Raw genomic sequence first — 15,545 nt, forward strand, 5'->3', positions numbered from 1 at the left:
CTTTCGACAAACTGCCTGCGAGAGATGACAAGCCACTTCCTCTCGGCAGAACGTGCTGAAAGCTTTCTTTTAAGCACAGCACTAAGTGCTGCTGACTGAGAAGCTACGGATACTCTTCTTGGTGAGTGGATCCTCCCGTCAGCGCCTCTGGCCTGCAACATCTTCCCCAGGAAGAAATTCCACAGCTGCTGAAGCGAGAATGTCTCGGAGCACTGCCCATGCTCTTGTGCAAATTTATTTTCTTAGACGGCTGCCCCTTTTTTCAAATCTAGAATAATAAGGCTTTTTGCCCCACTGAGAAGTTGAATCAGTTTTATATAGGGAATTAGTGGCACAGCCCCATGTCTACTCAGAAGTAAGCACTGTTGTTTGCAATGGGGCTCCCCCCGCCCCCCCCGTAAGTGAATAGTTGAGCAACTTCCTGGCGTTCCAGCAGTCCTTTTTGCCATTTCCGCCGTATGTTGTAAATGAGAGGTTGTCCTCCTGCACTTTCCCAACAAGGAGCGACAGTATGAAGGAACCACCGCAGGATTTTTCAATTCGGTATCCGAACCAAGAGAAAAACCGTCCGTCCGTCCGTACTCGGAGTCACACACAAAGCGGCATGGCTGGAAAAGTCACACGTGACTTGCAGCACACAGTAAAAGATTCCGCTAAACTCCACCCAGGCGTCTCGAGGAAGGCGAGAGCGTCCGCAGCCGTCCCCACGCCGGCTGGGGCTTGGCGGGGATGCTTCCTGCGATGGAGGGTGCCTGCAGCATCGCTACGGCCCGTCACCGCACAGTCTCGATGGAAGAACCTGGCCTCGTGGCGAGCGTCTGGCCCTGGGGACCATTACTGAGGGCAGCGTCCCCTTGCTTAGGGGCTTGAGGAAGCCCTGCCGTAAGCTGGGTTTACGGCAATGGGCGCTTCATGCTCCGTGGTGCCCGAGACGCTTGTAGCGGACGGCCCACACACGCTTTTAATAAATCGATGAATCTTCACTGCAATACTGTGCTTGTCCTGATTCACCTAGAAATATTGGTTTTTTTAACACCCATCCATGATAGACTGGAGGGTGGGAGAAGGGAGAGCTTTTAAGGCAAGAGGTATAATTCGGGTTGGGAAATGGGAAGGAAATGGAAATGAATAAGGAACGGGAAATGAAAGTGGTGATATCATAAACCGCTTAGACAAATCTGTGTCTGTGTAATTCTGGGCATCCCAGTGAAAAAGGGATGTTGCAGAGATGGGAAAGCTGCACGAAGGGCAACGAAACGATCAAGGGGCTGGAGCAGCAGATCTTTTAGCTGAGGGAAAAGGGTGGGTATGGAGAGGCGCGGGGAGGCGGGTGGATTTGTGCACGGTGTGGAGGAAATTTGGGCCTGGTGGCGTCCTTGGTGCCTTCCAACTCTGCTATTCCACGGTTCTGGCCTGGCAGCACCGGTGGGCGTTGGCAAGGCGCGCTTCACCTGGGCAGAAGAGGCGTGGGCTCGGCCTCCACCCGTGGAGCGTGGCCTTGGGGAACATTTCCTCGAGTGCCACCAGAGGAATTCCTGGCGACGAAAGAGGAGAGCAAAGAGGGCATCTCGGGGGAAGGTGCGGAAAAGGCAAGCGGGCCGTTAGAAATTCTGGAGAACAGGTAGGTGTTCCAAGAAGTAGGGATAAAGCGGCAAGAAAAAGGTTGTACAATAAGAGGGGAAAATGCTCTCTGGCGTCAGAGGGAGCTTCCTCGTGCACCACCGTGGCAGACGAAGAACTGAGGAAATGGGAGAGCTGTCCTCCCATTTTTCGAACCCTTGTTCAATATTTTTCCTTTGCAATAGCCGAAATACTTTAAAAAGCTGTTACTTAGCAATACTTCTAAGTATTCTTAGAATACTTAATACTTCCAACAGATGTAATACTTGCAACGGAGCAAAGCGCAGGGAGCCAAGGTTCCATTTGGATGCCAGGAAGCACTTCCTGACAGCTAGGACCCCGAGGGTGTGGAATGGGCTTCCACGAGAGGTCGTTGAGGCCCCGTCGGTGCGGGTGTTCAAGGATAGGCTGGACGTCCACATGGTGGGCATGTCGTGAGCGGAGCCGGGGGTCAGACTAGATGGCCCGGGTGGGCCCCTTCTGACTCACTCTGTTTCTATGTTTCTAGATCCCTGATTGAAATGCAACGATATTCGTGGCAAGAAAGTATTATAAGCAGCTCATGAGAAATATTCTTAGAGCCAAAGCAGACTTCTGCTCTTGCCATACATTAAATACAGGCCTTGGTGAAGTAACTTCCAGACACCTCATTTCTTAATTGTCTACATTTTAGTGACAGAGATACAACTCTGAAAATAGTCACGGATAGCCTTGAAATACCCAAGGTACTAAACCTTCTTTTAATAAATACAAACATTCAGTTAAAAAACTCAGTGAGAGTTAGAAGTCAAAGCGGATCTTTAAAAAAAACGGCATCTCATCAAGGAGACAGGTTTCTCTGCTCCTCAGCACGTTTACAGGCACCCACGCAGCCAGCTGCACTCCTTCTAACTAGAAACTCGATGCATAACAGTTATATACTAATATTCAAATTTATTGCCTTAAATTACATTAAACATTTATTATTCAAACATTTTTCTCTTCACAGAAAATCTTGTGCCAGCCAAAGAAGAGGAATACAAAGACATGAGAGGAATTAACAGTCTCTTGACAGTGAGGTAAGACTTGAGGGGAGATCTTCTACCCACCTCACCTTATGAATTTAGTAGCTTGAAACCTCACCTGTGACACTGGGCATATCTGTCACAGCTGTTGGAATAAAAACCAGGGATCTCATCCTTTTAAAATGTCATGCGTTTACAGTGCAGTATGCAAAACTACACGTAAAATATTTCATATTCTTAACAGTGAAATAAATTTCGGTTCTCGTTCCTATAATCTTGTGTCTCAAATTATAGCAACTCATCTGGTTGGCCTAAATACCTGTGTTGGAGAACTTTGATGTGCAGAAGTTCTTCAGTGTATAATCAAATGGATGTTGACAAAATTAAGCAACACCGCATGTGCCCAATGGACCAATTATGTTTCACACCTATTTTAAGTTATCCCGGAGGCGTTGATGGCCCTGTTCAGGCACTGTGTTTTCATTAACTCAAAGGTCCGTGCCATTACATGGTTAACAACACAAATGGGGCGGGGGGGGGGGAGGTACTCTCTCAATTCTTGCTAAAAGACCTTTCCAAAGCTGGAAATCAAAAAAGACGCAAACCAAGAAACCAGCCGAGTGTAAAACGCAGCATCAACATGGTCTTTGCTCCACCCGGCTTTGTCCGTTGACTTAATTCTTTACCTCAGTCAAGTCATTTAAGAACACTGTACATATTAAACTGAATATTTAATCTATTTACTATTAGTAAATTACTCTGTTACAAAATCCACATGTCCAGTGTTCTGTGAAAAACATGCTCCTGCGAAAATGGCACGAGAGCGTGCGATGCTGGTTCAAGAACATCTGTGAATTTCTAATAAAAACGAGGGCTACTTTTTGCTGTTTTAAGGCAGCTGGTGGGGTCTATGGGTTTTCAGTGACTCAAAGGAACGTACTGAAATGGAATTCTTTCAAAGTTACTATAAAACAAACGTCATGAAAAGTGCTCTATGCTTCAGAGCCCCGCCCCCTGCAGCGGCTTCAATTATGAGACGAAACTCTCAGATGGAGCTCAAGCAGGTCCTTTGCAGTAATCCTGCCAACTGCGTGGCAGGTTTACAGCGGTGCTGGTTTTTGCGGGGCTCTCCCTGATATGCTAGCTTTCTACATGCAGGGACTTTAAACACACAGGACGTATATTCAGGTACACAATTCAGAGATGCTTATTATAGCTCCTACATACCTCTTTCAACTGCTTCACGCTGCAAAAGAAACTGACTTTTGCATCCACTTTGGAATATTTAAGAACTGATTTTGGAAAAAAGAAGAGAAAAGAAAGCAATCTCCAAAAGCCGACAGCTCTTGGAACTGGATCGGTATGTTCCCTCTCATGTAATCAACTCTTTTTTCCAGCAGCTCATGTTGCGATTTGCAGTCATGGCAATCTTTGTGGGTTTAGCAAGGGCAGAAGGAAAAATTCCACCCCTGCCAGCTTCACAGACCCTGAAAAGCTAGCGAGGCCGGGGCGAGTCTTCATGGACAAAAGAATCCCTCAGATATGAAGAAAGTTTGCTTGGGGGCCTTCAGGTTCCGGATAATGCGAACCATTCGTCTCTGCGTGATAACCTAAAAGGGCGCCTGAATTTTCCAAATTCGGCTCAACCTGCACTGGTTTTTCGCACCGGCTCTTCTTGCTCGCCTCGGGACAGTTCTGCACGTATATTACACGGTTATAAGCTTTCAGTCTTTTCCAAAGCTGCATGTAAACTTTGCACTGGACATACATGAACAGAATTCCCCCTGTGAATCCGATGGCCACGACCACAAGCTTAGTCCAAAACGGCCACTCCAGAATACCTGGAGAAAGAATAAACATATTGTGCAGGTGTTAAATAAAGCCACGGTGTGACAACATCTTCAGATCAGAGTCCTTCCTCTGACAGAAAAACATCTTGCCAGCGTGGAAAAGTTCTAAGACCTATTGATGCATAGAAACCGAGGCAAAACGCAGACTAGACTGTCCAGGGGGAAGGACACCAACCTCTCCAAAGAGAAGTGTTGACAGCTCGAAATGTGCTTTGAATTTTTGATGCGAGTTTATGATGCTTTTACGTTGCTTTAAGTTGCATTTTATTGCATTGATTCATGGTTGTTCGATGCCCATAGGCCTCTGGCTACTGAGCAGCGCAGAAGTAAAATAAATGCCTCATCCAGCCATAAAATAAACCGTTCTGCCCATGGCCTCATGAAGGAAGAGGAGTGTACCACGGGAAACTGTGCTGCCATTTGGGCAGCATCGCAGAGCTGCTACCCACTTGGGGTAGATCTGCCAATGATGCTGTCTCAGACGGGACAACCTGGGCCCCAGCAATCCTGCCAGCGCCAGGGCCCGCGCCAGCTTGCATTTCTATCCCGCCTTTCATCCTTGTGCAAGGAGCCCACGACGGCTGACCGAGTCCCCCTCCTCTCAGAGCAAGCACCTACGATGGCCGGGTCCCCCAGCAGGCTCTGTGGGCCCCAGTCCCACAGCGTTAACCCCTACACCTCTCTAATTAGTTCTAATTAGATGCTGCTGCTTAGATAGAATTGGATCGCTTTGTATCCTTTACTTCAGGTTGCTTTCACACTGTTACTCCATTTGTCATTTCAGTATATTCAGTGGAATAAAAGTATTATCACTAAACAGAAGCTGTTTCCGTCAGGAAAAGCCGAGCGACATACCCGTGGACTCGCCCTGTTTAATCTCGTCAGCCGTCCGGTCTATAAGAACATAGAGGGACCATATCACACAAGTGATGGCGATGACGTGGAACGTCACGGAGCAGATGATCTTCCGTCGCTCGCTGGACGTCATCTGCAGCTTCTCCCACTACGATGAAATCCAGAAAGCAGAATGACAGATCAGGATCCTGACTTTTTGGGTCGGTGGACATGGGGAGTTTTGGGAGCGTGCCGTGGAAAACATTGGGGGTACTCTCCCCTTTCCAGAATGGCTATCGCAGCAGGCATGGCTTGCTACGAAGAAGCTGCGTCCCACGAAGCAAACAGGTGGGACTAAAAGCACAACGGGGTCGGACACGGCAAAGGCACCATTTGAACTCTAATGCACCAAAACATTCCCGATGCCAAATTAAGCGTTTCACAACAATGAACAAACTGCTAGTTTGTTTGGGGGGGGCAAGGAAGCTGACGAGACCCCCAGTTGTAAAAGCACTCTGGTGCATCCAAGAACGGGGGAATGAAGCTCGTCCGACAGGCAGGAAGCCACCAGCTTTGGCAGATTTGATTCACGACTGCCCCCAGTTTAGCAGCAGACGACTGAAGGAACCGACTGGAAATATTACTGGCATATTATTAATACACCAACCCATCCCTTCTCTACATTTTATGGCACAGCCTCGATTAAAAATGTCCTGAAGCAACTTCCGTGGTCAAGTTAAATGCTAAAAAGCATAACCGAGAGGGCAGAAGCTCGCATGGTGAGAGACGACCACATCCAGCCGGGACGACGACATCGAGGCTTCGTCTAGCACAGGCTTTGCAAGCGAGGCCCTCAGGCACATTTTCAGATTTACTTATTTAAGATATTTATATGCCATCCTGCGGCAAAAGCCTCAGGATGGCTTATACAAATATCTAACATAACATAAATTAATTAACGACTCACTCTGGCTGCAATTAAAATATGATAAAATTCAATATTAAAACTTATTAAAATATTGCTTAAATAAAAAGGTCTTGGCCTGGCACCGAAAAACAAATGACAGCGGCGCCAGGCGGGCCTCTCTGGGGAGCACGTTCCACCGATGGGGCACCACCGCAGAGAAGGCCCTCCTCCGGGTGCTCTGCCTCCTGGTGTCTCTCCCGGAGGAGGGCCTCTGCCACGGATCTCGGGGGGCGGGAGGGCAAATGGGGAAGCAGGCGTTCCTTCGGGCATCCCGGCCCCACGCCGTGAAGGGCTTTGTGGGGGACGAGCAGCGCCCGGTTGTGACCAGGATGCCGCACAATCAGCTCTCGGCCCGCCCGGGGGGGACGCACCGCCCCCACGTCTCCAACGCGAGGCCGCTCGCGGGCCCCGGACGCGTGGCCAGAGCGCCCCACGGCCCCGGCAGACGGCCCGCCCACCCACCTTTCTCCAGGGCTTGAGCTTGGTCTCCATGACGAACTCGTACTTGCAGAGTTCGCAGCACCGCGTGTCCGAGCTCTTGATCCAGTGCTGCAGGCAGGCCTGGTGCACGAAGTTCAGGCTGCCCGTGCAGCGGCAGGGCGCGATGAGCGGGCTCTCCTCGTCTCCCTCGCAGTGGCAGATCCTGCGTCAAGAGCACAGCGGGCGCCTCAGCGGCGGGGCAGCGCGGCCCGGCGGGGGAGCCCGCGACGGCCACCTGTGCGCCCGCGGCCAGTCCTGCTCCCGGGAAGGTGCGCGGGACGGGCTCCCCTGGAGGCCGCCTGCCCCCGGCCCGGCCCGGCCCGGCCCGCCGGAGCAGCTCTGCCGCCAGGCACGGCGTGGGTCCACAGGACCAGGCCGCTGGAAGGGGCCTGAGGGACCCGAGGCAAGCCCCCCCGCGAGGAGAGACGGCCGCCCAACCGCCTCCGGGATGCCTGCAAGGTGGGGGCGCCCACCCCCTCCCTGCATCTTTGGCCCCACTGCCCTAAAGGCCAGGAAGTTCTTCCCGATGACCAGCCGCAATCTGGCTGGGATCGCGCTGCGCGGGCTGTTCTGCCAAGTCTCGTTGGACTGAGAGTGTCTTAAACTGTTGTTACAGTTTTGTGTAATTTACTGGAATTTTCAAACTGCTTTACATTTGTATACTGGAATTTTAAATTATGCTTTACTGCATCTGTCTTCTAATTGTATTTCTTGTTTGCATTTTTGAGAAATTGTTGTGTACCTCCCCCCCAGAGAGGTTCAGTTGCTGGGCAGTCTAAAATATTATTGTTATTGTTATTAACAGCAACAACAACAATAGCAGCAGCAGCTATACATACGCCAACACACTAAGGAATCGTGGTGATTCCATTGCTCTAACTCCTCTAATTCATGAGACAGGACAAATGTTGCTAAGAAGGGTAACAAAGGACGAAAAAACTGCCTTGTTAAGAGGGCAGAGGCATCATTCCTGCTGTGGGACTTCCTGGGACGTCCACGCTCATTCAGCACAAAATGCAGTTTCTGGTTAGGGGGATAAGTTAATTACATCCCCTGCTGAACTCTACAGGACAATTGAACAGGCACACGTCAAAATGCTGTTTATGTCGCATTGCATAAAGGATGGGCTTGAATCAGGTGCAAAGCAGTTCTTCCCCTACATGCGGGGATACTTGCTTGCAATGTGGCTGCCCCAAAACTCCCAGCCTGCACTGCCTTGCCAGCTCCTTCGTGGCCTGCCTCCTCCTCAGGTCACGTGGCTTGCAGCTGAGGCCGCTTTGGTGGAAACGGTGCGGCAGGGCTAAACCGGAGAAAGAGCTGTCGCTCCAGCTCCCGCCATAGAAGGCTCAATGCCCCCTTCCTCTCATCCGCTCCTTAAATCCTAAGACACCAATCCCACAAACTGTCACCAGCAAACAGGGGGAAGGTGAGTGGAAGGGCAGACTTCCCGGTAAACCCCAGGAGAGCTTGGAACTTGTACCCTTCGTTAGGAAGACAGCGAGTTTGGGCCGGTACAGCACATGACAGGCCTCTTGGGGGGCTGGAGCAGGAAGCCTTGTTTTCTGCATGCAATCCTGGATCCTTTGAGCCAAGCCCATCTTCTCCACACAAGCACATGTGCAAGAGCCTGAAGCTTTGCCAGAATAGCTCAAAAAGCTACGAAGTGGCACTGAAACGTATTTTCGACCGACCACTAGTAAAGGAGACCTTCCCGGGACCGAGCTGGCCTTCTGCTCCTGCGGCTGGCTTGCCTGCACATTTCTGGGCCTTCCACCGGAGGGGAACACCCTGCACTGGGCTTTCAAAGAGCTCATGATTCAAGCTATTCCCAGAGAGTGGCCCGAAAACAGCAAGTGTGGAAGCAAGCGAGAACAAACAGAGAGGGCAGCGGTTAGAACAGAAGAGGGAGGGGAAGGGGAAGGCGGCTCTCGGTAAACCAACCTGCAAGCGTCCCCAGAGGCGGACACAGGGGAAAGTGGGGGGAAATTTTCTGACAAGAGGGAGGGACAGTCTAGGTCGCTGTCCTTCTCGACGGAGCAGAGCGGTGCGCGCAGCTCTGTCATTTTGAGTCGCACAGAGGAACTGTCCTCAAACACATCATCGTCTCCCATGTCATCGGAACAGAAACCTGCACTCTCCACCAGCACACTGGAGGATTTCTCTGCCTGGAAGTAACTGTCCAGTTCGTGGCTGCTTGCACTGCAGTTGCGAGAGAAGGAGACAATATAGCTCAGCAGCTTTTTGCCCCGGGAGCTTTCGCCGTCACACCTGTCCTCCAGGAGGGGGATGTGAATGGCGCTGTGCGTGGTGCCAGGCCCGGGAACGCCTGCGTAATGGGCCGAAAGCGACCGGAAGTAGGAGAGTTTGGAATTACTGCGCGTAAAGGGCCTGGGAGGGAACGGTTTCTTCTCCTTGCGACAAAACGTGCCGAGCATTAAGCACTGCTCCTGGCCGTGGGTCAGTTTGCCTTCCGAACACGTTCGCTCCACGTAGCTAAAGGTTTGGGCCGCGCTCTCGGGCTTCTGGTCCATGTCACTGAGAGACCTGGAGAGTTTCAGGAGGGCTGCTCTTCCGCTCTTAGCCTTGACCGCACGGACACACTCATGCCTGCGGAGGTGCTCCTTGGAGGCCTGCACCACTTCCTGACAGAGAACTGTCCTAGTGGCCCCTCGAGTCAGAGAATTCGGGCGGACGGGAGTTTTCAAGACAACGGCCGTTTGCATTGGGCTGTGATGACAACATTCAGCACACACAGCACGGGCACTGCATGCAGAACATGGGACAAGAGCACAGGAAGTAAAAACAGTCGTTAAAAGGGAGGCGGACCGACGCGGAAGCACGGCGGCCTGAGCCAGCGCGGCGGCAGAAGCAGCAAGCAGCGAGAGGCCAGCGGCAGCGTTCACGAGCGCCTGAGGTGACGGCACGAGTTGCGTGCCACAAGGAACACCACACGCATTCCCTGCAAGGCCTGTGCGATTCATCACACGCTGGATGGGGGCGGGGGGGCTTGCACAACCTGAACTGCGGTGTCCCTCCCTAGAGTCCACCTGGCCCTGGAGACCACCTGCCACGGTCCCTTGCAGGCTTACGTTTTGTGCTCGCATTTGGAAAACGCGCAAGAGGGGACTGTGGTTGCCGTTGCGTCGCAACCTCTCCAGGACCTCCGCCGTCCTCCACGCAGCTTTCATCAGGCACGGCAGCAACGCAGGGGCTCTGCCCACTGCAGTGAGGTAACCGGTACTTTACCTGCAGATGTCCTGAGTAGTGGGCGAGGCAGATGGGTGGGAGAAGCTCCGAGGAACAGAAGCAGAGGTGGGCTGGCCGGTCTGCAAGAAAAAGAAGGGTTCTGCCTTCAGATGAATTCACTTCCCTGCAGCAGGATCGGCTTTGCAATCGTGGCCGGCTGACAGAGCAAAACACATCCAAATGCTAGAAACGGGGAGCCCAGGGCCGGGGCAGTGGGGCTAGGAAAACGAGGAGGGTCCCCAGAGCTTCGACAGACCTGCTTGTCACGGATACTTCGCATGCCAGATGGCAGCAAGACACCAAGCAGTGGCACTGCCAACTGGAATCCGATGGATCCGAAAGACCTTTATGTCAGCATCCCAAGCCTAGTCTCCAGGAAACAGGTTGCTGCCAGAAAACTCTGCTCCACGGACCAGCAAACCAGGAATCCAAGGGGTGACCCAAGCATTTACCCTTCGTCTGCACCCTGGTGAAAGCTGCCCTGTTGCATCATGGACGCCTCGTAAGGTTTCGTCACGAGCCGCTGCAACAGAGCATTGTTGCCCTCAGCTGCGCTATCCGTTGGTGCCTCCCCAAACACACTGGCTCCAAATCCGGCCAGCGGTGCCCTTCCGAGCCACTGCGGATCATTCCCGCCAAGGCCCTGCCGGCTGCTGGCGATTCCGAACGGACTGAAGGAGGGCGACCTTCTCCCGTGAGCGAGGGCGTCATGAGTGCGAACTATTCTGTTCGGGTCTCTGCTCACCTCCAATGCCCAGTGCAACTTTGTGAATGCGACATCGGGATTCTAAATTCTCGGGAACGCCTCCGCAGATAGAGATCTCATGGAAGGAACATTAGAGCCAGAAAAAGGGTGAGCACACAGAACGCGAGGCACAAAGGAGGCCTCCCTGCAGCATGCGCAATATTATGGGGTGCCTCTGGATTGGCGGAAGTGGAGCCAACATGGAGCGGCCTTCCCACTGCTGAAAGCCAGCCTTAAGTTGTTGCATTGTATATTGGTTGTGAGGAACGCAACAGAATTTGATTCCGAGAACCTCCTGCAGCCTCTTTCCAGTCCTCTCCTTCCACAAATATTCTCGCTTCTATGACCCATGCAATATTCAAGATGCAGCTGGCTATTTCTTTGCCGTGGCCGAGTCCTTTTGCTTTTTAGTTGGCCGTTCGCCAGGCAATCTCACCTGGCACGCCCTGGTAACACGGTAGTGCCAATGGCCAAAATCTGAGGCCTGGGCTCGTGGGCTACAAGATTCAAACAGGGTGCCCCCAGCTCCCAACGACACCCCCTCATATGGAACATTCCACAGAGCACTAAATGCACTTAAGATCTCTTAAAAACCCAAATGCGGGAGGGAGCAAATGCAGCTGGCCTTCCCTGGGAATATGATGCCTGTAAATTTATTCTTCAGCATTTTGATTATTTAATAACAGATTAACAAACCTCCAAAATGAAAAAGGATTGAGAAGTCGCTGGCAATACCTGCTGTTTCCCAGTGGCCTTGTTCTTCGAGACTCTGGTAAAACTAATATTCCGGGCTGGAATGACCGAGATTGGAGGCAACGGCTTATTCATCACACCAGAGATATGGGATTGGCTCTCTTACATAAATGGAGCTTCCGCTGTGAAGTTCAATGATCCGTCTTCACGAGGTCATGCGCCTAAAAGTAAGTATTAATTCAAAAAACAGAGAGGAAAATAGCCAATGACTTATGAGAAATGCACCACTCTTACTATTTATAGGAGATAGTCTTGTGCTTTGACGAGCGAGCGCCACAACTCTGTGCAGGAACACGATGCTTCCTGGAAGCACAGGGAGTCCGTGTCCTGCCTACGCTGAGGGACAGAATGGCTGGCATCGTTTCCAACCCACATCCAAACGGCATGGACCTTCCACTGACGCTGCTGTGCTCTACTCCTTTGCGGCATTCTGTGAAGCAGCGCAGTACGAGAGAACAGTGTAACCGGTGTCGCTCCTGCCTCTGTTAGCAAGGCGGGTTGCGCAAACAGGTGCAAACTCTGCAAAGAGAGGGAACAACCAGGCTTGCCCGCGTGACCTAAGGAAAAGGAGGCATGGAGTGGGGAGGGGAAAAAACAGAGAGCCAAGGTACAGGGGAGGAAGGAAAAAATTAAGAAGCCTTGAGGGGCTTGGGCAAGGACGAAAAATACGGAGGAGGAGCCAGGTGGGGGCATGCTGGGAAAGGAAGAAGAAAACAACACACACAAAACGCATCTGGAAGCAGATGATGGGGAGGCTGCATTCTCACTGCCAAAACAAGCCCAGGAGTAAGATACGGTCGTGACCATGAACTCTTAATATAAAAAATCAAAATAAAGTTGGAAAAGATCACTAACGGAAACATAGTGCCAAAATGCAACTTAGAAAACATTCCTGAGAACTTTAATGTTCGCATAAAGATCAGATTTTTAACAAAACGGAAGCTGTTGTATTTTGGTGAATCATGAGAAGGCAAATGCCACTGGAGAGGAGAACCAGGCTGGGGGAAGTGGGTGGCAGAAGCGGAGGGGAAGGCAAGCACCAGACGGAGCGATGCCGGGAAGGAAGCCCCGGCCTGGAGTTGGGCTGAGCAGGACTGCCAAGAACAGGTCATTTTGGAGAGTACTGGCAAGTCTCCACAAGTCGGAGGACTTGACAGCACGTAAGAACAAATTTGTTCCATACATTTATTCTCTACCCAACTTACTGTGTGGCATTAATTCTAAAAACCCTTTTGTTGGCGTGCTCTGCCCCCGTCTTGTGCTGACCTTGCTCCTTGCATGTCACGTGTACATACAAAAATAGCTGGAACGCTAGCAAGGTTTGTTACACGTCAACCTCGTTCTATATTAGTCCCTCCCAACCTGGTGTCCCCCAAGCCCACTGGACTACAGTTCCCAGTATCACCAGCCAGCCTACTGGTGTTGCACTCTTCACACACCTCTAGCCCACCAGAGTAAAAACTGCTCTAGATGGAGGCAAACTCATCCACTGCTAGGAGGCGGGTCGTTCCGAGACGTGGCAGCTCTCTGGGCATTTCCTGCAAGGCACTTTATCCACAGTGCAAACGGCGCTGCGATTCCTGCACTGCGGTCTCTCAGCAGTTGCCACCTTTAGCAACAGCAGTAGCAGTTGCTACTTTGACTGGCCATAACGTATTCCTGCTGGCAGGCGAGATACTGGAGGGGCAAGGTGGATGGCCGACAGAGATACAGGTAAGCGCTGCCTTGGCAGCCGCTGGAGAGCCAGGTACCGCAGGCCTCCATGTGCCCAAAAACACCCAAAACAGAACCTACCTGTCATTTTGGAACTGAGAAAGTCTGGCTTCCGGCAGCCAGATATTTCCGCCGTGACAGCTCTTCTCTCTCAGGGGGAAATACACACATTTTAACGGGGCAAAAAGGAAGTCCTCTTGTTAAGCCTGTGCAGAAAGAGAAGGCAAGAAAAAAGATCACCGTGGGGGAACCAACTGGAACGCCAGAGCATGTGCTGAGAGCACTCTCAGCGAGGCGAAATAGCCAGATGTGACACTGCATTGAGAAGATTTTGCGGTGTTGGGAGATTCCGGGGATTAAGGGCATTATCGCCCTAAGAACAGGAAAGCACGAACTTTCCACACAAACAGCCAAAGTGGCTGCATCCCTCCAGCCGGTCCATGCGGCTCTGACCAAGTTTTGCAATTGCCCCCTGGCGGCCCAGCCTGGTCTTGTTGGATTGCAGCATTAAGAACACGCAAAGCTCCTCACTGAGCCCAAGGCATCAGCCCCTTTCTCCTGGGGATGGCTTCAGATGCTCCGATCGGGGAGGGAAAGAACCTAGTTTCAGATTCTAGTCACGAGCCACTTCCCTGAGGCCTGTATTATGACCCATGAATCTTCGGCCTTTGATCAGAACGGAGAGTATACAACTGGGAGGTACAACCTCCCACGCTTTGGCCCAATGTGGTCCTGCCAGCAAAGTCACTTGGAGGCCTTCCAGGAAGGGGACCCAGGCTCAAAGGCCGAGCCTTCCCCAGAGATCAAGGCAGGAATCCTCTGAAGGGAAGGGCCAACTGCAGCACCCGGTGATCTCTGAACTCGGATCGGGGCAGCCGTGGGAACGCAGGCCAGCTGGGGCACTGGGACCAAGGGGCCGGCGCCCCCCCCAATATACCAGTGGAGCTGCGGGCAACTCTGAATGCCAGGTCCCACGGTTCCTCTTTGCCCAGGGCAGCCCCTGCCAACACCAGGCGCGCAGCTGCCCGCCTTTCCTCTGGCATGGCAGGTCCTCCCCGCCTTGCGGGCCCCCTCACTCACCTCCCTCTCCTCGTTGTGGCCTCACTGCCCCCCCAGCCCACGGAGCGCCCCTTTGGCGAGGACGAGAGAGAGAGAGAGAGAGAGAGAGAGAGAGAGAGAGCGCGTGCGCGCGCGCGCGCGCACTGTGCCACTGTCAAGAAGGCCCTTCCCCACTCCGTGGGCAACGGGAAGGGCTGCTTTGGATGCGGCAGGCACATGGGCCTCTGGGTGGGCAAAGCACGGGGGGGGGGCAGCAGAGTCGGCTTGCACAGAGCGCCTTCCCCGCCTCCCGAAAAGGCGTCCTGCGAGCAAAGGGGCTCGGAGCGATGGGTGGGGTTCCAAGGGTTCCTGCACATCTCGCCCCCTGTGCACTGGAAGCCATGGCTAAAGGAGGCAGGAGAAAGTGGGGAGGGGCTCCTGCTCTAGGCTAGCCCCCCCACCCCCCAAGTTCCCTCCTTTGGCTTTTCAGAGGACTTGCTGTGCTGCTCGCCATTCTGCCAGGCCATGTGCAAGGGCTGCCTTCCTCGTCCAGCGCTTGCAAGCCCCGGAAGAGGCCCCCCTGGAGGGCTGGGGGGGGCGGTGATCGGGCAGTCTTCCTTGCAGTGGCCCCTCACCTGTGGACCAACCGGCCCACTGCCAGGTATCAAACTTGCCCTCTTTTGGGCACCAGGTTAAGACAGCCCTGAATGCTTTTGAGGCCCACGGGCCCGAGGGGACAAGTCCTCCCCCGGTGGTCGCTGCCGCTGTTTTTAGCCGTTTTGGATTTTTCAAAGTCTCTCCGATTCTACGTTATGTCACCGTATTCCGTTGTCTTGCTTTACGGACCGCTGTCAAGCAGCTTCGCCGACGGGGTGATGCAGAACTGGACTACGGAGCGACGCGCCTCCAAGCGCGCACACGGCGGTTCTGGGCCGGCGGGCGGCGGGGAAGGCTCGCGAGGGCCGGGGGCCGCTCGGCCGCCCGCGTGCGCCCCGGGACTCCGCTCGCGCCCTCGCCCTCGCCCTCGCGACGGGTTTGGGGCCGGTCCTCGGCGGCCGGCGCAGGAAAGGGCAGCCAGCTGGGCGAAGCGCAGGGGCGCAGGCGGCCGCCGCTCGGGGTGCGCGCACGGCCGCGTTCCGCGGGAGCCTCTCCAGGGCGCGCCGCGCGTAAAGTGGGTCACGGGCGCGAGCGCAGCGCAGCGCAGGCTCCCCCGGCCCCGCACCTGGCGCCCCCGCGGCCTAGGGGGCGGAGGAGCCACCGCCCCGCCCGCCCCGCCCGCCGCCCCCCCCCCCGGG

General features: G+C 53.5%; 1 protein-coding gene across 2 annotated transcripts; it reads right to left on the reverse strand.

Annotated features, from left to right (window-relative positions):
- Positions 1–2,328: 2,328 nt before the first annotated feature.
- Positions 2,329–15,150, reverse strand: LOC123029671. Of its 2 annotated transcripts, none has more exons than XM_044442857.1 (8): positions 14,886–15,150; positions 13,294–13,418; positions 11,482–11,660; positions 10,002–10,081; positions 8,697–9,518; positions 6,738–6,918; positions 5,330–5,477; positions 2,329–4,465 (listed from the first exon to the last, which is right to left on the reverse strand). In XM_044442857.1, exons 3-8 carry the CDS (start codon positions 11,572–11,574, stop codon positions 4,161–4,163), a joined length of 1,629 nt encoding a protein of 542 aa, XP_044298792.1. In that variant the 5' UTR covers positions 11,575–11,660; positions 13,294–13,418; positions 14,886–15,150; the 3' UTR covers positions 2,329–4,160. The 2 variants fall into 2 exon arrangements, with proteins under 2 accessions (XP_044298792.1, XP_044298793.1); XM_044442858.1 differs by having other exon boundaries at positions 15,070–15,124.
- Between the last annotated feature and the right edge of the window lie 395 nt (positions 15,151–15,545).

The sequence above is a fragment of the Varanus komodoensis genome, unplaced genomic scaffold, assembly GCF_004798865.1.
Source record: "Varanus komodoensis strain SLA01 unplaced genomic scaffold, ASM479886v1 scaffold40, whole genome shotgun sequence".
Lineage (NCBI taxonomy): Eukaryota > Metazoa > Chordata > Lepidosauria > Squamata > Varanidae > Varanus > Varanus komodoensis.